General features: G+C 48.2%; 1 protein-coding gene across 1 annotated transcript; it reads left to right on the plus strand.

The window, feature by feature from the left end:
- Positions 1-11,279: 11,279 nt before the first annotated feature.
- LOC128405945 (uncharacterized protein K02A2.6-like) lies at positions 11,280-13,697 on the plus strand (the record flags this gene model as incomplete). The annotated part of the gene is made up of 3 exons (XM_053372993.1): positions 11,280-12,422; positions 12,480-12,934; positions 13,088-13,697. Coding segments are annotated over exons 1-3 (2,208 nt in total), but the record flags the coding sequence as incomplete, so codon positions are not given.
- Between the last annotated feature and the right edge of the window lie 11,119 nt (positions 13,698-24,816).

Here is a 24,816-nt window from a genome sequence, read left to right on the forward strand (position 1 = left end):
GGTGACGGAAATAGAGGGAAAGATACCTCCAATTAATAAGCAACTGGAAGATCACAAGGCCCAACTATCTCTAATTGAACTTAGAGACAAACAGAACAATTTAAGAATTAGGGCAGTACCGGACGTGGAAGGTGGCAACTTGTGTGACTTTCTTACACAGGTGTTTGAAGAATTTTGGGAACTTGAGCCAGATAAAGATGTCACCAACTTGTTACAGTTGCCACAATATTTTGATTTGGAAATCAACACAACAGGGAGATTAGAAAAGGTAAGCAAATATGCAAGTATAGAAGAATGGAGGAAATAAAAACTGAACAAATTATCGTACTCTTAAACAGCTAATTGTATAGGGGTGCTCCCGGAGGATAGCAAGGGAGAATTCACGTTCATGAATCACTGGGGAGCAAGTACAGTTGACTATTGCCTAATAACCAGAAAAGCCTTTATGTCAGTCAATTCCTTTCATATTGACAATAGGACAGAAAGTGACCATTCTATTCAGCTGTCCTTTCTGTTGCATGCCAGAACAAAGTTGTGGCCCCCAATAGAACAGATGCATGCCACACAGTGACCCAGATGGTCCAACCAAGCGAAGAATAAAATGATCCTCAAAGCACTTTATTGCAGTTGACACCAGACTCAATTCGGAACCAGCAATTCTTCTAAAATCAAAAATAATAAATGGTCAATCTGCAGAAGCCTCTATTGAGGCATATGGCAATCTTATCAAACTTCTACAGGATGTGGTTTCAACCAATGTAAACACAGGTGGCAAAACCGCTAATTTCTTTTTTTAAAAAAATAATTTTTATTAAGTTTTCCATTTAACAATCCAATCATATCACATTAATTATTCCAAATTATACCAATACATATCATAAAGTCCAAATATTTTGCCAAATTATAAATTTTTGTTGGGGCTTCCCATGCTTCGAGTTCAGTAGGGTCCAGTCATCTCATATTTCTGCTGCTTTTAGTGTTCACCAGTCCCATCTTTCAATCTTCTTGTTGTTATCCTTTTTCTTCTTAATAGCCTCTGAGTTGTTTCCACAGGCGAGTTAAAGTAAGCAATATTATGCTTCTGTGTGAACTTTGTAAGGCTCTCCCTTTTTAAAAAAGCTGGTAAGTCTTTTGTTTGCAATAAATCTTCACACACTGATCCAAAAGTCCTCCTCGGGTGGCAGACGCCGTCTTTCTCAGTTCCGATTAAATAAAATCTAGGCGTTTGCTCATTAATTTTCCCAAACAAGTTGCACCATAAATTAGCCTTCCAGGGAAGATTTGCCAAGTCAAACTTAGAATACAAACATGATAACAGAGTAATGGCTTGCCTCCCCCTATGACTATTAATCTCGCAACATAGTCTGTCTCATAATGGCGGATCCCGATTAAAAACTGCATCACAAGAGAGCCTTTTATTTTCTTTCCAGATATTTCCAAAAACAAAGGCTTTAGTTGATATTTTTATTTCCACACAGTTTATTTTCCAATCTCACTTGCTATAGGTCGTAGTGACGGTTCTTCGGGGGGGGGGGTTGTTAAGTAATATCGTAATAAGAAAAGAAAAAGTCCCCCCCCCCTTTCCGTTCCGTTTCAACATACCGGCATAGATGTTATTCTTTGGTGTTATCTTCTTTCCAGTCCAATCCATCACTCTTAACTTGCGTGGCAAGTCCCCTCCCCCATGTGAAATGAAGACACCGGACACAGAATTTAAGGTTAATGGGCATAAAAAGGCCACAACTTTATTGATTACAGAATTGGAAGGTATTGGCCTTAGGCATTGGCTCCTATCGACTACCCGGCATGGGGACCGGGGAGGGTTGTCCACAAGCCGTGGGAGTCCTGTTGAAGTACGCCAACTAGGATCCCACGGGTGTCACCGCTCTGGGGCGTGCCGGAGGCCCTTACCTCCCTAGGTTTCGGACAAGGCCACGCCCCTCGGAGTCCTCTACCGGACTACCCTTACTTTTGGGGAAGGTGATGGCGCTTCCTTCCCCCCTTCATTTGCATAACAATTGACCCCTGCCAATGCCTAACCGCCACTCGAGCAAAGCTCGCCGCCAATACCTTCAAGCCTGTAACCAATTCCTAATCCCTGCTATGATGTCCCCCAACCAAATATCATTTCCATCGTCAGACAGATGCACGCCATCCCATCTGTAGAGGGCCTCGTTGCTGTACTGGATGCTCGGGTGGCGGATGACGCCCCCGCCCAGAGCTGCCACTCTACGCTCCACAGCCCGCTGCAAGACCCTTCTTGCTTTATTGATTCCAACCGGGCTCACGCAATCCCTCCATGTCCTCCTCTCAAGCAACGAGGACCACAGGATAGTAATGTTTGGGTAAACCGCCATCAGGCCATCAAAATCGTCAAAGATGTTCCATCTCAAATCAATAGCTTTGCGGTACGCTAGGTCATTTTCCCCCAACTGGATGATCAAGACATCCGGAGGGCCCTCAGAGGCGGCTCTCACCATCACGGTTGGCTTAAATTCACTCCAGCGCATCCCTCTTCGCGCTATCCACGTTAGCTCAACATTAGCAGGTAAGTTCAAGTTTTGCCCCAGCCCGGTACTAATGGCATGATTCCTGGTCCAGTGCACAATGCTGTGTCCCACCAACCAAATGCGAACCTTTCGGAATTCTGAAAAGCAAATAGACAAAGAAACCGAGGTCAGAGACGCGCCCAGTAGTCATAGGTTCTTTCTTACGTAAGCTCTGTATGCATTAGATTTCCACCGGCCCAGATCCTTTACCCTCTCCGTGGAAAGCCCGAGGTGCACGGCGGTGGTTGCAGCACCGATCCGAAAGGAGTGAGCCGCAAATTCGGCCGCGGGCTGCCCACATGCAGCCAGAGCCCTGCGCATCACCCGTGTAAACTGGTGCCTAGCCAAAGGCGCTCCGTCAGCATGAATTAACAGGGGGCCTGGGCTACTGGGTCTTAGGTAGAGGAAACGCCTTGTATCCCTAACTGGGCAGGGGCCACTACCTTGCGCGGCTGGTAACCGTAGAAGGGCCCCCCTGCCCTGCTGGTCAGTCTTAGAGCTCCGAACTTGGACTATAAGCTCGTTAGCTGAAAGGGTCAGATCGCTTAAGAGAATACCCCTCTGGGCGTGGAGAGCCCCTCCCTCACAAACCATTTCCCCTATGCGAAGGGCCCCAAAGGCGGCTATGGAATAAGCGGCCGAGAATAGGCGAGCTTCGTATTTTGACCAGCATATTTCACGTAATTTTTTGTGTATCTGGGTCAAAATGTCGAAAGTTATGGGCCTCCTCCTGTCAGGGGTGGGGGGCTGAAGCCTGCGCCACCCTTCTAAGGTCTTACGCACTATAAATTTTGCACACGGGTCGGTGGCGAAAAAGGTTTTACAAAAATATGAAATCCCTGCGGAGTGAATATTGAGAGTCTTAGGTGCCCTGCCCATCTCTCTCAGGTGAGCTAAATAGTGGAGGACCTCCCTCGTTGAGGGAACAGATTTCCGTTTCGCGCTGGGAAATTTATTGCGGAACTTTAGGAAGTCAGCCCATGCTTTTTTGTAAGATCTCATTGTGGAAGGGGCGACTGCACCGAATACTCCCTTCATCACTTCTTCCTCCCAAGACTCCAAAGATGCTCCGGGAAAGGCATCGATGATTGTTCCGCATCCGGCGCTAATGAGCGGAAGCGCTCCATCTGAAAGCGAGACAGAGCATCCGCAATGTCGTTATTGATACCAGGTACGAATTTGGCTGAGAAATATATATTGTTCTCCAGACACAGGAGGACGAAGGACCGCAACAAGTTTCCCACCCTAGGGGTGCGCGCGGACTGCCTGGAAAGAACCGCTACCACTGCCTGGTTATCTGTGTTGAAACAGACCCTGTGATTGCGAAACTCCTCCGCCCAGAGATGTACTGCCACTAGGATAGGGAAAAATTCCAAGAATGTAAGATCCCAGGAAATGGGCTGGCCCTGCCACTCTTCCGGCCATTTTCTCGCACACCACTGCCCCCTGAAATAAACTCCAAAACCCAAGGACCCTGCTGCATCTGACTGAACTTGGAAGTCAGCATTGAGTGACATGGAGTCCTGCCACAGGGATATGCCATTGTATTTATCAAGGAATTGTAGCCAGACTTCCAAATCTGCCTTGACTTCCTTAGAAAGGCGGACCCTATGTTGCGGTGCTCGGAGACCAGCCGACAGCCTGGCCAGACGGCCACAAAAAGGTCGGCCCGGTGCCACCACCCTACAAGCGAAATTTAAGTGACCTAGCAGGGATTGAATTTGCCTTAGAGTCACCTTCTTTAGAGGCAGTAGCTGATGTATCAATTCCCTAAGGGCTACCAGTTTTTCCTGAGGCAGTCTGGATGTTTGGGCTACGGTGTCTAACTCGATGCCTAGATAGACCAATGATGTAGCTGGCCCCTCCGTTTTTTCCGCGGCCAGTGGCACCCCCAGCTCACCTGCCAGGGCCATGAAAGCCTCCAGAAGGGAGGAGCATCGTTGTCTGCTATCTGCCACCAAAATAAAATCATCGAGGTAATGCGATACGCCCGACGATCCTGTCCAGATGCGTAGGGCCCAATCCAGAAAGGTACTAAAGGACTCAAAAGCTGAGCAAGCCACGGAGCAGCCCATAGGCATTGCTTTGTCAATGAAATACGCCCCCTCGAATCTAAAGCCCAGCCAACGGAAATCCGCTGGATGGACGGGAAGAAGGCGAAACGCCAACTCAATGTCACACTTGGCGAGGAGTGCCCCACGCCCAAATTTGCGGATCATTTTTACTGCTTGGTCGAAAGAGGCATATTTCACTGTACACAGCTCCTGGGGGATCGCGTCATTGACCGAGCCTCCCCTTGGGTAAGAGAGGTTGTGGATCATGCGGAATTCCCCTGGGGACTTTTTTGGTACAATACCCAATGGGGATAGGTGAAGTCCTTCTACTGGCGGCTCGGCAAAGGGACCTGCTACCCTACCTGCGCTGATTTCCTTCTCTATCTTTTTCCTGACTATCTCTGGCCTTTCTCTAACTGATTTTTGATTTTGCGGGTCCCCGGTGTTAGGGGGAAAGGACACGGGGATTCTGAAACCCGTGGAGAAGCCCTCCCACAGGTACTGAGCGGATTTCCGATCGGGGTATTGATCCAGCAAGGTTTTGAGGGGCTGAAGATGGATAGGGGAGAAGGCCAGGCCAAGATGCAAATTACTGGCGGCTACTGGTCCCTTGATGGGAGGATCCGGGGGCGCCCCTGTTATTGTTGTGGAAGAACCCCCGGCCCCCACAAAAGGGCTGCTGTTTGTTCTTAAAGCACGCAGAGGCGGGGTGGTTGCTCCAGCACCGCTCACATTCATGAAGATACTTACAGGAGGGACGTGAGCATACACCCCTGTTGTACTCCCAGCAGTGGCGGCGCCGTCTCGCCTCTGTCTTACCCGCCTTGGCTGAATCCTGGTTTTTCTTTTCAATGTAAGGATTGACGTCCTCGCCCCAGTAATTAGGATCCGTTAGATCCCATCGGGTAGAAGGCAGGAGAGAAGCATTTCTACGGAAATTCTCGTCATAAGTTAAGGCAGCAATTTCCCCAGCTAGCGCGTGTGCCCTCCTCACGTGAGCCAGATAGGCAACCAAATCCATGGAGCGCCGCGGATAAGCCGCGCAAACGACTCCCATGAAAACCTGGAACCCATCCAGCCAATTCTCAAAGGTTCGCTCCGCCCTAGGGGTCCTATACCTCCGCTTACCGAAGGGGCGCCTCTTCTCACCTTTTCCTGTTAGCTTAGTCGGGGGGAGGAGGGTGAACATGTCCACGTAGTCCCCATTGAGGATTTTATTCCTCTTCTTCTGGGACAAATGGTTCCCCAATATAAAGTCGGTGGACTGATTGGTGGCAACTTTTACATCCTCCACTAAAGCCCCATCTTTCCAGTCCAGCACACCATTGAAGGTCTTACGATGGGAATTAGCCCTCCTTTCATGCGCCCAAAGTGGGATCCCGTGATTTGATTCACCCAGACCCCAGTAGCTATCCATGGGGCCCTCGCTATCCGAATCCGAGGATGACGTACCAGAATCGTCTTCAGTCTCGGACCGCTTACTTCTTTTCTTCTTCGAAGAGGTGTGCTTTTTCTTGGCCTTTCTTTTCCCTCCTTGGGCCTCGACGTTGACTGGGTTCACACTGTCGGCTGCCCGAGCCCTTTGAGGTTGCTCATGCTCCTCCTCCCAGGCGGAGCCCGCGCTGTCATCGGTAGAGCTGTGCTGATGCTGCTGCTCCTGGAATACACTAGGAATGTCTACAACCTGTGAAACTGTATTGCTACTGGTCCCTTTGGCTATAGCCTTCCCCCTGGTGTGACCTTTAACTGGTGCCTTGCCCTTTCCAGCGCTTTGGCTGGCTTTCTTATTAATGGCTGCCTGGGCACGGGTATTGGGGCGACATGCATTTGAGGTTTCCAATTGTGCGCCACCCACTGCCGGAACTGTGATGCCCGGCTGGCCCTGATTGTTAGGGGGGGTGTCAGGTATTACATCCTGTGATGGTTCCGGGGCCGGAAGAGCCAGAGCCCCAGGCCTGCATTGCCTGTAAAATGTTTCAAACGCCCTAAAAAACTGAGCAAAAGCTTGAGGATCGCAGGGCATGGCCATAACTTGGGCGCTACCGCCACTTGTGGATGGTGCCAGCTGGTTGCCAGAAGTGGATGGCTGCTGGTCCCCGCCAGAAGCCATTGCAAGCTAAATCAAGGCCTGCTAAATCTCAAATTAACAACCCAACCAGGAATGCACCTGCTCCAAATCGGCACGCTGCAGCGGGTTTCCGGCTAGTTCAGTATTGTCTACACTACTTTAATGCACCTACTCAAATTAAGGCGCTGGCAAGGAGTCTGCCTAGTTCAGTATTGTCTACACTGGTTAAGGCCCGCCAATGATTTAAGATGCTGTTAAATTTTCTAGAGGTTCTACTTTTAAATTTACTCCCTCTGCTTATTTATTAATTCGCAACACTACTGAAGAGTAGATGCAGCGGTTGACAGCCGCAACTAGAAGAAGGGCTATTGGGTGTAACTTAGATTAACATACAAGAGAAAGTAATTAATTGCTTCCCCTTTATTTATGTATTTTATTATTGCTATTATAATTATTCTTATTACAATGTTCTCTTAAAGAACAAGAGTAGATTGAATGGACTTCCCAGCCAAAGGCAGCCCAGTGGAAGATGCTGCCTCCTTGTCTTCTTTATTTGGCACCCCAAAGCCACCCAAATACGTGACCAATAATTAGCAACTCAAATGACAAAAAAAACAACAACCTATAGCTGATCTTTAGCGCTGTTATAGAGACCAAAATAATATAGCTATCCAATTATCCTCTATGCAAATAACTCCCTCTGCATCCAACCACGCTCACAGCAAATGAAAAGCAGCACAAAATTTTCAGGCACTCGGCGCTTTAACCCCCACCAAAATGAAATGAAAAACCTATAGCTGATCTCTGGCGTTGTTGTAGGGACCAAAGTAATCTAGCTATCCAATTATCCAAAATGAAAATAACTCCCTCTGCACGCAACAACGCTCCCAGCAATTTTATTCTATTTTATTTTATAACAGTCAAAAATCCGAATTAGCTTTCAGCTATCCGCTGTTCCAGTAATTGCTCAAAATTAGGCTGCAGCTGAACCAAACCCCAGTGAGAACAGCCACTTATTTTCCCAGATGGCTATTTATTAACGTAATTGGTTATAGGCGAATCCTTATATTATATCTATTTTATTTTATAACAGTCAAAAAACAAAAAACAAACCAAAAAACAAAGAACAAATCCAAATTAGCTTTTCACTATCAACTGTTCCAGGAATTGCTCAAAATTAGGCTGCAGCTGAACCAAACCCCAGTGAGAACAGGCACTTATTTTCCCAGATGGCTATTTATTAACGTAATTGGTTATAGGCAAATACTTAATTATCCACAAAACATTTTCCTTCCTCTGAACCAAGCACTGAACCCCAGGAAGAGAAAAGCAACGTGAAGAGATTCAAGCACTCAGCACTTTAGCCCCAGCAGAATAATAAACCATGTACAATACAAGCAATAAACTCACACAGCCTTCTGTCTTACTGTCAAGAATAAACACACACTGATCCTGCTAAACTAAACAGCGAAAAGGAATAAATGCCTTAGTAGTTAGCAAATTATTCCCAGATTAACTAAGTCACGAGAACTAAATGAAATTAATTCAGCGTCCGTCTATCCTTTGCCCGATACGATCTGAATGAAAATGCGAAGCTTGCGTTCTTAATGTATTCCTGCCAGTGAGAGCCTCACCCAAAATGGCCGCCCGGGCTACTACACGTGGACCCTACCAAGATGGCGACCGCTGTGCCCTCAACCAAAATGGCCGCTCCCGCGACTCCCACGTGCGCCCACAAAGATGGCGCTGACGATTTACCTTTATCGATGCCCTTTAAAGAAATGGACGCCGCAGCTTCAACCCACGCCTAGAGGAGGCGGGCAGCAGCTGTATCCCGGCAACCGGGCAAACTATACTGCAGGAAAAGCAAGCGAACCTGGAGAGCAGAAATGCGAGGACAGCAATGCAATTCAAGTCAAAGGCTAAGGTAAGAGAAGGCTAAGGAACGGGTGAAGGCAGCTCGAGGCTGGCGCTCTATGAGAGTCTAACTAAGGCTAGAGAGGGAAGAAAGGGGGGGGAGCAGCGAGGACGGCAGAGAAGGACTGCCGGGAGTAGAATCCCACACTCCGCGTGGGGAAGGGAGAGGGTGCGAGCTGAGGGCAGGGGCGCTCCCCTTGGTTACTTTACCCCTCTTGAGCCTTGAGTACACTCGCGATGCTCCTCGTGGTATGGTTATTCAGCTGCGACCGCAGAGACTCGGAAACAAGAAACAAGAACAAAACCGCTCAGCTGGAAAGGAGGCAAAGAGGGTGGTCCCCGGTCGTGCCTAGTCTTAAATAGGCTAGGCCACGCCTCCCCGGCCCACTGATTGGTGGGCCGGGTTGCTGACACGCCCGGGGATTCCCTAACCACGCGGGGGCAAGGGCCAGCCCCCGCGTGTGAGATGTGGGAGGGATTTCTGCCCGCAACCCCCTCTCCTCCCAGGTCGGAAATGGCTTTCTCAGTGGCAGGCTTAATTAGCAGCTAATGTACCCTTTTCTTCGCTCGAAGCATGTGCAATAACTTTTATATCCAATTTTTTATCTTAAGAAGTGCAACTTGGGTCGCACTTGGAGACAGCGTCCGGGAGATTCGAGCTCGCTCGAGGGCTTTCCGTCCAGTGCCCTCACCCCCTCCTTCTTTCGAACTCGGGGGTGATTTATGGGCAACCGCGGACGAGGCTGCATCTTCCCTTACACCGGGAAGAAAAATGGGAGGCTGATTTACTCCCATCTCAGCCCCTTAATTACCTCGTGTGAGCTGGAGAGATGGTATTGTCGGCCATCTTCCAAGGCGCCCCTAACGGAGCCCCCGGCAAACCCACTAATTTCACAGGGTATAACTGGTTCAACACTGACTGTCATAAAAAGAACAAAGATCTTAGGGACTCTTACAGACAGTATAGAAAATCAGGCCAAAATTCCTTACCTGCATCCTATATTGAATTAAAAAGAGAGTATAAAGCACTGTTAGCAATGAAGAAAAGGTAGGTTGAATATAATGTCTGGTCCTTATTATTGAACGCTTCCTTAAATAATGATGCCAAATTGTTCTGGCAACTGTTTTCTAGTATGTAAAAAAACAACACTCCTGCCCCTAGGTGTACCATCCCGGTTTATATACGGGAGAACCATTTTAAAACCATTTTTGCTGAGACGCCAAACTCCCTCTGTTATGTACTGAGTTGAATAGGTGTTATGTACTGAGTTGAATAGGATCCAAACTGCAGCAGTCTGATTGGTCCTAGAACAATAGGATCCAAAAGGCAGCAGTCTGATTGGTCCTAGAACAATAGGATTCAGAATGCAGCAGTCTGATTGGTCCTAGAACAATGCAGCAGTATGATTGGTTGGCAGGAACTACCCAATCATGCTCCAGATAGAAGTGAATCCACAACCTGATTGGCTTACAGTAGAATTCCGGAATTAGCCAATCATGTGCAGCCCATTGTGTAAATAATGTATATAAAGCAGATACTTTGAGGGGACTTTCATTCATTCCTCCTCACCACTATGAGCTGAATAAAGAGCATGAAATCACTTCGCGACTCTGAGTATATTTCACTGGCGAAGAAGGTGGGATCCCGCTGAGCTGACTGCCACACACAGCACCGCAGCACCGCCACCTGCCACACCGCTGCCTCGCACCGTGTTCCAGGCTTCAGCTCCGGGACACAAGGAACTCAGAATGGCAACCGACAACAGCTTCTCGCCATTCAACCCAGCATCTGGAGACTGGGAGGTGTACGCCTCCCGTTTCACCTCCCTCCTAGAAGCCAAAGGGGTCACCGACGAAGAAGACGCCAAGAAGAGGGTGATATTCTTCAGCGTCTGCGGAGAGGAGACGTTTGAAATCGCCCGGGCTCTCCTTGCGCCTGAAGACGTCGCTACTGTTCCATACAAAACAATAATGGAACAGCTGAAGGGGCACTTTTCGCCGCAGCCCTCAGTGGTGGCTCGTCGAAATGCCTTCTACGCAAAGCGGCAAGCCCCTGGGGAAACCATAACTGGGTTTGTGACCTCTCTCCGCCAGGCCGCCCGGTTCTGCAACTTCTCAGAGCTGGAGAACATGCTTCGTGACCGCCTCGTTGGTGGCCTGAAGGATGAGAAGCTGCAACGACGCCTCTACGCTAAGAAGGACCTAACGTTCCAGGTCGCTCTGGAGGAGGCCCTGGCAACGGAAGCTGCCGAGAGGTCAACGCAAGAGGCACGGCCGAGCCAGCTGTCCCAACCGAGGGTCCACCACGAAGACCTCACCGACGACTCAGGATCCGACAGGGAGGAGGTGCACCGAGTACAGCAGCGCACTCAAGCAGCCCACATACCACAGCTCCCTCGACGAGAAGGAGGGAACTGCGCAAGCTGTGGAGAAAGTCACGAGAGGAGGACCTGCCGTTTCCGCAACGCAGAGTGCAGGCAGTGCAGAAAATTGGGACACATCGCCCGGGTGTGTCGGGCTCGGCCCACCCGACGCCAGGCATCAGATGACCAATCCAAGAGCCCCAGGTCCTGGGGCCCAACGCACCAAGGCAACTCGACAGAGCTCACGGACTTCCAGGTATACCAGTTGCCCCACCCCAACGTAGAGAAAATTTATGTTGACGTACAGATAGAGGGGGCCCCATGCCGCATGGAGCTTGACACGGGTTCAACTCTATCCATAATCTCGGCAAGGACCTTAAGGAAACTGTGTCCTACTGGGGGTCCCAAACTCAGGCCGGCCCCATTCACCCTCCGGGACTTCCAAAAACGTAAGGTCCCCACAATGGGGGTGGGGACCTTCAGGGTGCAATACCGAGGGCGGACGCGGCAACTGGACTTGCTTGTGGTCAAGGGTCCCTACATTAGCTTACTGGGATTGGCATGGTTTGGACCACTGGGGCTAGCCATCACCGGGGTGAACCACACTAGCTTACAAGTGGACGTGGACGCCATATGCAAGGAATTTCCGGGGGTTTTCGATGGGAAATTGGGACAGTATACGGGCCCCCCCATTGCTCTACAGCTTGACCCCGCAGTACGACCGGTCAGGCTCAAGGCCCGCCGGGTCCCGTTCGCCCTGAAACCCCGTATAGACGAGGAATTGGACTGGCTCGTGGAGCAAGGAGTGCTGGAGCCGGTGCCTAATGCCCCCTGGGAAACCCCAATCATCACACCCGTCAAGCCTAATGGTTCAGTCCGCATCTGCGCAGACTACAAATGTACCATAAACAAGGCCCTCACGGCCCATGCATACCCAGTGCCAGTGGTCAGCCATGTTCTTGCCACCCTGGCTGGGTCGAAAATTTTTGGCAAGCTGGACTTGGCCCAAGCATATCAACAGCTGCCAGTAGATGAGGCCACAGCAGAGGCACAGACGATTGTGACGCACAGAGGAGCATTCAGGGTAAAGCGGCTGCAATTCGGTGTCAGCGTGGCACCAGGCATATTCCAGAATCTAATGGACTCTCTACTTAAAGGGATTCCTGGCGTCACCCCCTTCTTCGATGATGTGTTGATTGCCGGGCCCACACCAGAGGAGTTTGAGGACCGCCTCCGCACCGTTCTGCACCGTTTCCAGACGGCGGGTTTCAAGGTGAAGCGGGAAAAATGTCTACTAGGAGTGCCTCAGGTGGACTTTCTGGGATTTATGGTGGACGCAGAAGGGGTCCACCCGACTGGGGACAAGGTACGGGCCATTTGTGATGCCCCAGCGCCCAAGAACAAGACTGAACTTCAGGCCTTCTTGGGACTATTGAACTTTTACCATTCCTTCCTTCCCCACAAGGCGGCGGTAGCAGAGCCCCTACACAGACTCCTGGACAAGCGGGCCCCTTGGGTGTGGGGCCAGCGCCAGGAGGCCGCATTCCAGGCAGTCAAGGACTTGCTTGTCTCAAACTCGGTCTTGGCACACTTCGACGAGAGGCTGCCGGTGGTGCTAGCATGCGACGCCTCGCCCTATGGAATTGGCGCTGTCCTGGGACACCAACTCCCGGATGGAAGAGAGGTACCGGTGGCATACTTTTCCCAGACACTCAACGCAACCGAGCGGAACTACTCGCAAATCGACAAGGAGGGTCTGGCAATCGTGAAGGGAGTAAAAAAATTCCATGATTTCTTGTACGGGCGGCCCTTCACCGTGGTGACTGACCACAAGCCGTTGCTTGGCTTATTTGCCCCTGAAAAGCAGACCCCCCAAGTGCTGTCTCCTCGCGTCCTCAGGTGGTCAATTTTCCTTGCCAGCTACCAGTATGCACTGATTCACCGTCCGGGGAAGGCGATGGGCCATGCGGATGCCCTCAGCAGGCTACCACTACCGGAAACAGGCCCCGACCCAGCACCTGCACAAGAGGTTATGAGCCTGGAGCTGCTTCCCGACCGCCCCATTCAGGCACAAGAAGTTGCACACCATTCCAAGAAAGATAGGGTCATCTCCCGGGTCCTGGACTGGGTGTGGAGGGGATGGCCCAGCAGCAGCCCCGGGCCAGAATTCGCCGGCTACACAACCCGCAAACATGAACTGTCGGCCCACAAGGGGTGCCTGTTATGGGGAAGCAGGGTCGTTGTTCCCCAGCACCTCCGCAAAAGGGTCCTCACAGCCCTACACGAGACACACCCAGGGGTAGTAAGAATGAAGGCCATGGCCAGGAGTTATGTGTGGTGGCCGGGGATCGACGGAGAGATAGAGGCCTGGGTCAAACACTGCCAGGCCTGCCAAGAATCCCGCCCAGATCCCCCAAGGGCCCCAGTCCAGTCCTGGGAGTCCGCCCGAGCACCATGGTCACGCCTGCATGTGGACTTCGCTGGCCCCTTTCAGGGGAAAACATTCTTCATAGTGGTGGACTCCTACACCAAATGGCTGGAAGTCGCACTGGTACCGTCCACTTCTACGTCCGCAGCCATCCGGGTACTACGCAGGCTGTTTGCAACCCACGGACTCCCTGACACTCTCGTCTCAGACAACGGGACTGCATTTACATCAGGAGAATTCCAAACCTTCACAGCGCAGAACGCCACCCGCCACATCCATTCGGCGCCATTCCATCCTGCCACCAATGGCCAAGCAGAACGCATGGTGCGGACCACCAAGGACACCCTTCGCCGCATGACGCAAGGGGATTGGGAGTACCGCCTTGCCACATTCCTTCTAGCACAGCACAGCACCCCCAGCTCAACGACTGGCCGGAGCCCCGCTGAACTACTAATGGGTCGGCGCCTGGCAATCAGATTGGACCACCTTCACCCCGATAGAGCTCAGGATGAGGTAGTGGTGGGGGAAGGCAGGAACCCCCGGACCTTCGAGGCCCAGGACCCAGTGTACGCAAAGAATTTTGGGGCAGGCCCAGCATGGGTACCCGCCACAGTCACCAGGGTCACTGGCCCCGTGTCGTACGAGGTGCTAACAGATGGGGGGCAATGCTGGCGCCGCCACTGCGACCAGATACGGCGACGATTCCCGGGAGAAAACCAGGAGGAGGAAAGGTCAGAGGAGTCCCAAGGGAACAGAGGGGCAGTGAGGCCCATAGAGCACGAGGGGCCAGCAGGAGAGGCAGAATCAGTAAATACAGAGAGGACCTGCGAGGCCGAAAGGACACCGGAACCAGAACCACGACTGAGCGAGCCGGTTGCGCCAGACCAAATAGCCCCATCACAGCCAGCATCCTTGGAACACGAGTCAGAACCTGAACCCCGGACCAGGGAACACCCCAGGCCGCAACGCACACGTAGGCCGCCAGCGTACCTCGAGGACTATGAATGCGACCTCCCGGGCAGGACTGGAACTTAGAGGGGAGGGGTGTTATGTACTGAGTTGAATAGGATCCAAACTGCAGCAGTCTGATTGGTCCTAGAACAATAGGATCCAAAAGGCAGCAGTCTGATTGGTCCTAGAACAATAGGATTCAGAATGCAGCAGTCTGATTGGTCCTAGAACAATGCAGCAGTATGATTGGTTGGCAGGAACTACCCAATCATGCTCCAGATAGAAGTGAATCCACAACCTGATTGGCTTACAGTAGAATTCCGGAATTAGCCAATCATGTGCAGCCCATTGTGTAAATAATGTATATAAAGCAGATACTTTGAGGGGACTTTCATTCATTCCTCCTCACCACTATGAGCTGAATAAAGAGCATGAAATCACTTCGCGACTCTGAGTATATTTCACCCTCCCAAGATGTGACAATCCTGCTATTGATTTATTAAAGGTCCCATTATGGAATAAAGCAGGGATCGGCAAACCAAGGCCCGCAGGCTGGATCCTGCCCAGTTGCCCTCTGGATCCAGCCCATGAACGGTTCTGCAATCGGCGCTTGGATCAGCGCAATGCCATTTCCCCCCCCCAAAAAAAATCGGGCACCATTTTCCCGCAATTTCCCCCCTCCCTCCCTCACAGCAGCTGCGTCTCCTCCCTCCCTCCCTCTTCCTGGCTTCTCCCCGCCCTGCGGAGGAAGGGGGCTGGGCTTTGATAGGAATCCTCGCAGCCTGCCGGCCTCTCCCCATGGCCACACTGTGGGCTGGAGCTTGGCGCGCCTGCTGGCCCCTTGCCTGCTGGCCTCTCCCCATGGCCACACTGTGGGCTGGAGCTTGGCGCGCCTGCTGGCCCCACGCCTTGAGCCCGGGAAAGCTGGCCTGAAAAGGAGAAGCACAGGCGCCACCACTGGCTCCCAACCGCAGGCAGAGTGGCGAAGGAGGTAGGCAGGGGGAGAGGAGGGGCTGGGGGAGAGAGGGGGAAAGAGAGAAGCCTGCTCCGCTGCATGCACACATGCAGTGTAGCCTGCCACTAGGTCTGGGGGATGGTGAACCGGAGCCCTCCCAAAAAAGTTTGCTGACCCCTGGAATAAAGTCACAGAAAAAGAAGTTTAGGCTTTAATTAGGAACTTAGAGTGGTAAGGCCGCAGGCAACGATTATACTTCAGCGGGAACTAGCATGCACACAAGGAAGCATTGCACTAGCATGCACACAAGGAAGCATTGATGGATCACCCTCAAAATTTACAATTGGAGATCGTAAAATCTTCAGGTTATGGAGCCAATAGCTTGGAAGATAAAATGACTGAGATATAGAAATTTTGAGTTTGCAAATAAAGCAGGCAAACTTCTGGCCTGGCAACTAAAGAAGAAAAAGGAAGATATAATTATCAATAAAATTAAAATTGAAGACAAATAGATCCAAGAACCGAAGGAAATTAGTAAAAACTTTACTAGTTTTTTGGAAATCTACATAAAAAAGGTCCAGAGAATCTAGAAAAAATAATTGATTATCTGGGCAAAAATAAACTACCAAAGCTTCCGGCTGCTGCGGAAAGGAATGTCAGTGTGCTAAGTGTCGGCTGCGACACGGAGCTGGCAGAAAGGCTTTTGAGGGCAGCGCCAGAGCTCAGCGCACCCCAAAAAAAAACCCCACAGAAGTGTGGGGACCCAAGGGTTCCTGCAGAGCGAAATTTCTCAACCCCCCTGCCCCCCCCCCGGTGGCTGTTTAGCACACGGGAGGAAAGGGGGAGAGGCTTGAGGATGCTTCAAGGCACCATCGCGGCCCCTGCCAAAGCTACATTCTGACACCAGAAGCAGCAGACCTCCCTAATTAGAGGTAAAAGCCAATAAAACAATTTAAAGGCGCAATTAGACCATAAAACTTCAATTTGTCTCCGATCTTTGAGGACAGGTTCTGCAAGGGATTCTTTTTGTGAATGGGACTCGACTTTGTTTATTGCTATGGAGAATTGCTACAGCTAAATCTGGCTGGATTGTTACATTCTAATGGCTTGCAATTTTAACTGTGTCCAGTTACTCAATGAGATATAACTGGAAATCTACACAGCTGGAGGTTTAAGCAACTTTATAAAAATTTGGAGGAGCTAAAGAGGAAGTAAAGGGGGAAGTAAAGACAGGGAGCCTGCAGGGAACTCTTGCACATTTGGGGGGCAACCTCCAAAACAAAGTGGTAAAGAGCCTGAAACAGCTTCCCAAGTATTCTAAAGTACCCCAAAAGGAAGTCGGAGAGCTCTCCAAATAAGAGTTGTTAATCAAAGCCTCAGCTGCTTACGAATTGGAACTTTAATTGCCTGTGAATTTACGACTTGGAAAACAAGACTACGGTCATGGGACTAAAATAAGAATGAACTAAAAGGACCTACAAGTTTTGGAAATGCTGCAAATCACCACCATTTGAGAGACTATAAGTAGATAAGTATAATTTAAAGAATAATCTCTCCCTTGCTAGTTCTTTTTTATTTGCTTTGTGCATTTCCTTTGTTCCAAGAAAATATCGGAAATTGGAAATTGGACTGACCTAATTTTTATTTTTTTTTTAAGTTTACCTCCCTTGTTCTTGGAATATTAACTAATTGGCTCCCCCCTTATTGTTAAATATTGTATTGTATATTTATATATTTTATGTTAGAGGTTTTATTGAAAGTTTCCCCCCTTTTTTCTTTTTCTTTTTTTATATCTTCCTTTGTTTAGGGGATAAAAGGGGATAAAAGTGAATGTGAAAGGGTGACAGGGAGAGAGATAGTTGACAAAAGGGAAAGAGAAACTGGGAGAAAGCTGGGAGGGGGGGATAGCTGTACGGCTGAACAGAGCTGGCAGGTGTGACCTTGAACAACTCATATAACACTGGAAACCAATTGATAAGAAATGTCGGGGCCAGACAGAATAACAACACGGAAAACAGCAGCTTCGGTTGCTGCTGCAGCTGCAAGTTGGGCCAGTGTACAGGGCGATAATGGGGAAAAAGGCGACAAAAAACAGCCAGACCCTTTTGCACTGCAGCTTTTAGAATTTAGGAAAGAGATGATGAAATCAATGCAAGAATTTACACAACAGGTCCGTAGTGACATGGAAAAGTCTAATTTATCATTGAAGGAACAAGTACACAGAGATATTGAGAACTCAAACAAGGTTTTAAAGGAACAATTTGGGATATTGGGAGACAAGGTTAGCAGCTTGGAGTCAAAAGTAGATAAATTAGAAAAATTAGGAGAGGAGGTCACAGAAGTAAGGGAGGAACAAAAAGGAATGTTAGGATTGGTACAAGGAGTTCAAGAGAAACAGAGTGATTTGGAGGATCAGTTTTTACTTTTGCAGCTACGAGAACGGGATAGGACGATCAGAATCAGAGGCTTACCAGACTCTGACTCTGAGCCAGTACTAGAGACATACGTGACACAGATAATCTCAGAGTGGATGGGGGAAAGTACAGGTTGGCTGGATGGTTCAGTTGAAAGCTGTTTTAGAATTAAATCGTTTCAGAGCAGAGAACGGAACCGTCCAGGAGACATTTTGTTAACATTAGTGACAAAAAAAGTGAAGGACGCAATCCTTCAGAATAGCTTTGAAAATGATCTCGTGGTCGCTGGACAGAAAGTAGACATCTTTAGAGAAATCCCTCTGAAATTGAGATTAAGAAGAACAGAATAAAATTTAAAATACTAACGGATGCAAAGGAAAGAAGTGGGGATTGCAGCCAGGGAGGTCACCGGTAAACAAGCTCCGGGAGCAGGGAGAGGGGCCAGTCTCTCCCATTAAGGCTTGTTTTTCCAACATGTGGTAGCAGAGGATGGTTGATGGATCGTAAACATCCTCTGCAAGAAGTTGTGGTAGCACGCGGATGGTGGCTACAAAGGAATGGCTGAGGACGGCTGAGCACTGGTGGAGACGTGTTTTGCTGATAAGCTACGTTCCACGGACCCCTGAAGGTATGCTGATTTATGGCTGAAAGTGAATGCGGATAGGAATCCTTCTCCAGTTCACTGAAAAGAAGCTGCTTTTTGGATTAAAAACAGCACAGAGAGAGCCACATGCTTCGCATTCCAGGGGAACTGATAAAGTCTGCCGTCGCCTGCCAAGTGCCGTCGCTAAGCGACAAGACGTGAGTACTTTTGAGCTAATTTATGAGCTAGTTAGCTTCAAAGGCAAAGAGAGAAAAGAAGCCGAAGCGAAAGCGAGGCTGGGACTGAGAGGCTGGGAATAACTGTTGGAATTCCAGCATTTGCTTGTTATCTCACTGACTCTTAGAAGGGACTTTCCAAGCGAGGCTAGCTGCCAGGCGCGTAGCAGCTAGTAAACAGCCCAATAGACTTTTGGATTTCTCAGCTCGTGACTGAGACTGAAGCTTGGATTCAAAATGGATGCCAAGAAAGGGGGAGGTTTACCTTACCCACCTCCACTAACTAATGACAATTATGCCTCATGGTCTGTGACAATGAAAGCCCTGCTTCAGAGTCAAAGGGTGTTTGGCGTAATTGAAAATCCTGTTCCAGCTGCACCCACACCAGCTTGGAATTCTCAGAATGTGAAAGCCAGGACGGCTTTAATCCTATGTGTCTCTGATGAACAGCTTGTGCATGTCGCAGATGAGGAACATGCACGTGAAATTTGGTTTATGTTGCAGAGAATTCACCAAAGAGATGCTGGTGGTACAGCGTTGCTGCACTTTGAAAAACTCACAAACATGAGACTGGCCCCTGATGGGGATGTGATGGTGCACTTGACAGAGATGAAACACTTACGCCAGCAGATGGCGCAACGCAATTTTCCTCTTCAGGAAGAAATATTTTGCTTTATGATAATTAACAGCCTTAGTCAGACTTACAAAACCATTGCAAGTCAACTAGGTTCTCTACCTGCCAGAGATCTCACGGTGGAGAGGATTTGTTCCGTGATTCTGAATGAGAGAGACAGACTTGCTGCACTAGATGTCGCTGACAGGGGGAGTGAAGCTCGGAGTTTTAGCACCCACACTGCTAATGCAAGTGAAGCGCAAGCTGTGGCTCTGAACGTTGTCCGTTGTTACAATTGTGGACAGGCTGGACATATTCAGAGGAACTGTAAAAAAACCACGTCAGCAGAAAGGAGCTAGAGGGAGCTCTGCAAAGCCTGAGGCCTCAAGCAAAGGTCGTCCCAAGACCCAGGTGAAACCTGCGAAGGCTTTGCTGTCTTTAAAAGTCCAGTCATTGGTAGAAAACACATTTGTTTTGGACACTGGTTGCACCCAGCACATGGCGTCACGCCGGGAATTGTTTTCTACGTTTGAGAAGCAAAGCTTCACTGTGAAACAGGCCAACGGTCAGGAGATCACAGCGACTGGGTTTGGAACTGTTTACCTGGAGAGCCTGAACTTGACAATAAACAATGTCTATTTTGTTCCTGATTTAAAGTTTAATCTGTTGAGTGTGTCACAGATGACAAAGAAAGGACTGGTGGTGTCCTATGATAAGGAAAGCTGCAAAATCTTCAAAAACGGAGAGCTGTATCTTTCTGCCAGAGAGAAAGACGGACTGTCTCTGTTAACTTTTGATCAGAATGATTACAAAAGTTGCATTGCATGTGAGTCTAAAATGCTTTCTCTTGCAGGTGTGTCAAAAAAGTCAAGGATCAGAAGGCAACGAAAATTACCAGTGTTTTTCAGCGAGTGTATGCTGATGTGATTGGTCCGCTAGCACCATCTAGAGGCAATGCAAAATACTATCTTGTATGTGTTGATCATTATTCTCATTATGTATGGATTTACATTTTGCAGAGTCCCAAAGAAGCCTTAACAAAGTTTAAAGAGTTTTGTGATAAGGTTAAAAGTGTTCATGATGCTAGTGTTGATTGTCTTTTCATAGATGAAAAGCCAGTTTTTCTTTTACAGGATTTTCAGGATTTCCTGAAGAAACAAGGGATAAAGCATAAGGTTGCTGTTTCTGAAGTTGCATGGAACAAAAGTATTTGTGTAAAAGTGAACAAAGAATTGCAGAATGGCATGAAGGCACAATTGCTGAGTTCACATTTGCCACATGAGTTTTGGGCTGAATCTTTATCTTGTTTTTGTTACACTTGGTTGAGAAAGGTTTCAGAAGGTATGGAATGTTCTCCTTTTGAGAGGCTATTCCAGAGAGAACCTTCTGTAGCACATTTTAAGGTTTTTGGATCTCATGTGAAAACTGAAACTCCAGATGGGGTGAGAAATGCCAAAGGCATTTTTGTGGGTTATGAAAAGGGTCTCTACAGAGTAATTTTGTCTGAATCTGGTCAGGTGATTCTCACAAAATTTCTAGAGAGTACTCCTAGACAAGAGAGAGTAATTTTTCACTCATTTCCCACTGAGGACAATTCAGATGATGATTCTGATTTTTCTGATTATAGTGGTACTGAGAGTGACACAGATAGTACAGAGAGCTTTGTTGACACAGTCATTGGGAGAGGTTCACACACAATAGCTAGACCTTCACAGGTTAAGGTTGAACCACTGTTTACTATTGGAACTGGTTCTCCAAAGAGTCCAGAAGATGAACCAGTCAGCAAAGAGGATCAGCACCTCATACGCAGGTCTGAGAGGGTTACAAAGGGCGTACCACCCAAAAGGTATTCTCAAGAGTTTGCTAACTCAGCTGTTGCATGTGTTACTATTGTTGACAACTCTAGACAAGTTAAAGGTGTGTCTAAGTCAGAGACAAAGACACAACTGGGAGTTGCTAAGCATAACACTACATTCCCTAGCCAAGGTAATGCAGATGCACTCATTCCTTGGAAATCAGACAACCAGAGAGTTACATTGGTAAAACCAGTGGCGGGTAGTTCCAAGGGTGGAACTGAAACAACAGGGGATTGTTACATGTATAACAACTGTTTGTTTTCTTCTCTGGATCAAGCTTTGTTCGCAGCTAACATTGATTCATACGGGGGAGTATGTTACGATATGAATGCAACGCAGCTGCAAGCCAGCTCGATGTTTACATCACATGATGCGGCTAGCTGTGGGAAAGAATCTTCCCGAAAGTTCACAGGCTGGATAAGTCTTTCTGAAGTGTGTAATATGAGACCTGCCTGTTGCGTTTGTAAAGGAGGTCCTTGTGACTTGCTTGAAGGAGTCTGAACTGATCGGACGTGTTTTCTTGTAGGCTTGTACGGCCAGAAATAAACATGGTGTAAAAGGAATTTCTGACTACTCTTCTTTCCCCTGCGAAGGGGGAGAAGTGGGTGTGCATTAATCCCACACTGGGAAATGTCGCCTATTGAGATCTACCCTGGACTTGCAGGGATTGCAGCCAGGGAGGTCACCGGTAAACAAGCTCCGGGAGCAGGGAGAGGGGCCAGTCTCTCCCGTTAAGGCTTGTTTTTCCAACAGATATAAGCTGACATCAGAATCTCAGAGGAGAGAATTCCTGGAGAAAAATAGGAGAGACTTAGACCCCAAACAAGACAGGGGAGCAAAAGAAAGCCTTAGAACAACTTGCACTGGAAAAGGCAGCTTCAGGGAAAACAGATATTGTAACTGACTCTGGAAATGGCCAATCTTAAATTATTGAGTTGGAATGTGAATGGCTTAAATTCTGGAGCCAGACGACATCGGATTGAACATGTAATAGCAAAACAGAAATTGGATATAATCTGTCTCCAAGAGACACATATTGCAAAAAAGCATAAAAGGGTCTTAATTAACAAAAAATTAGGTATGGATTTCATCTCATCAGATAAAACAAAAAAGAGAGGAGTTGTTTTTTATATTAATCCTGCACTTGAACCCAAATTGATTCAGAAGGACGAAAAAGGCAGAATTTTAATAATACAAATTAAAATCCAGGGAGAGAAAGTGATATTGGTTGGTATTTATACCCCTAATGACAAAAAAGCAACTTTTTCCAGGAAACTAGAAACAGAACTACTTGAATTTGCAGATCAAAAAAGATTATTTTAATGGGAGATTTAAATGGAGCTCCAACTTTAGACAAAGACAGATCAGCCAGGAAAAAAGAGACCAAAGAAGGTAAATTGCCAAAAACTTTTTTTGACATGACTCAAAATCTAAACCTGATAGATATCTGGAGAGTGAGACACATGTTTGATAGAGAGTATACTTTTTACAGCCATGTACATGACAGCAGTACGAGAATAGACTCTATATGGATTTCCAAAGAATTGGAAACAAGAGTCAAAAGAATCGAAATCAATCCCAGAACCTTTTCAGACCATAATTCCCTGACTATGGAATTACAAAAAGAAAGCCAAATCTCTTTTAGATGGAGATTAAATGATGATTTATTAGATGATCACAAATTTGTTGAAAAAGCAAAAAAGACCTTGATGGATTATTTTGAAATAAATAGTCAAGGGCTAACAAAGTTACAGACGGTCTGGGATGCAAGCAAGGCTGTAATGAGAGGACTCTTTATACAACAAAATTCATTTAAAAAGAAATTGAGAGAGAAAAAGAAAAAAGAAATATTAGAGGAAATTATGAAAAAGGAGAAACAGCTGCCAAACAAAGCAAACAAAGAGGCAGTAAAACAGGCAATCAAAACATTACAAACCCAATACTCAATGATTATAAACGAGGAAATCAGCTGGAAAATAAAAAGAGTAAAACAAAAATATTTTGAGCATGCAAATAAACCGGGGAAGTTGTTAGCCTGGCAGTTGAATAAAAGTGAACAAAGGAACTCCATAAATAAAATTAACATAAATGGCAGAATGACAGACAAGCTGAAGGAAATACGAGAAGGGTTTGTTAAATATTTTTCTGAGTTGTATAGACAAGGGAAAGAAAAAACATTTAAGATAGAAGAGTACATCAGGAAAAGCAATATGCCATATTTAAAAGAAGAACAAAGGAACATCCTTAACTCCCAGATAACAATGCAAGAAATACTTGATGCAATAAAAAGCTCTAAAAATGGCAAGTCTCCAGGCCCGGATGGCTTTACGGCAAAATATTATAAGATATTAAATGAACAATTAGCGAACCCATTGAAAGATGTCATGAATGAAATACTGAACATAGGTGAAATCCCAGAAACATGGAAACAGGCCAACTATCGCCCAGTCTCAAATCTTCCATTCTTGGGCAAGGTGATTGAGCGAGCGGTTGCCGAACAACTCCAGGCACGCCTGGAAGAAGCGGACCATTTGGATCCCTTCCAGTCGGGATTCAGGCCTCATCATGGGACTGAAACTGCCTTGGTCGCACTGGTTGATGATCTCCGGCGGGCTAGAGACAAAGGTGAGAGCTGTTTCCTAGTTCTGCTGGATCTCTCAGCGGCGTTTGATACCATCGACCATAACATCCTTCTGGACCGTCTTGAGGGGCTGGGAGCTGGGGGCACTGTCATACAGTGGTTCCGCTCCTTCCTCCTGGGCCGTGTTCAGAAAGTGGTGGTGGGGGATGAGTGTTCAGACCCCTGGGCTCTCACTTGTGGGGTGCCTCAGGGTTCTGTCCTCTCCCCCATGCTTTTCAACATTTACATGCAGCCGCTGGGAGAGATCATCAGGAGGTTTGGGCTGGGTGTTCATCAGTATGCGGATGATACCCAGCTCTACCTCTCTTTTAAATCAGAACTAGTGAGGGCGGTGAAGGTCCTGTGTGAGTGTCTGGAGGCGGTTGGAGGATGGATGGCGGCTAACAGATTGAGGTTGAATCCTGACAAGACAGAAGTACTGTTTTTGGGGGACAGGAGGCGGGCAGGTGTGGAGGATTCCCTGGTCCTGAATGGGGTAACTGTGCCCCTGAAGGACCAGGTGCGCAGCCTGGGAGTCATTTTAGACTCACAGCTGTCCATGGAGGCACAGGTCAAATCTGTGTCCAGGGCAGCTGTTTACCAGCTCCATCTGGTACGTAGGCTGAGACCCTATCTGCCTGCGGACTGTCTCGCCAGAGTGGTGCATGCTCTGGTTATCTCCCGCTTGGATTACTGCAATGCGCTCTACGTGGGGCTACCTTTGAAGGTGACTCGGAAACTACAATTAATCCAGAATGCAGCAGCTAGACTGGTGACTGGGGGCGGCCGCCGAGACCATATAACACCGGTCTTGAAAGACCTACATTGGCTCCCAGTACGTTTCCGAGCACAATTCAAAGTGTTGGTGCTGACCTTTAAAGCCCTAAACGGCCTCGGTCCAGTATACCTGAAGGAGCGTCTCCACCCCCATCATTCTGCCCGGACGCTGAGGTCCAGCGCCGAGGGCCTTCTGGCGGTTCCCTCATTGCGAGAAGCAAAGCTACAGGGAACCAGGCAGAGGGCCTTCTCGGTAGTGGCGCCCGCCCTGTGGAATGCCCTTCCAGCAGATGTCAAAGAGATAAACAACTACCTGACATTCAGAAGACATCTTAAGGCAGCCCTGTTCAGGGAAGTTTTTAACGTGTGATATTTTACTGTATTTTTGGTTTTTATGGAAGCCGCCCAGAGTGGCTGGGGAGGCCCAGCCAG

Source organism: Podarcis raffonei, chromosome W (assembly GCF_027172205.1).
Source record: "Podarcis raffonei isolate rPodRaf1 chromosome W, rPodRaf1.pri, whole genome shotgun sequence".
NCBI classification, from domain to species: Eukaryota; Metazoa; Chordata; class Lepidosauria; order Squamata; family Lacertidae; genus Podarcis; species Podarcis raffonei.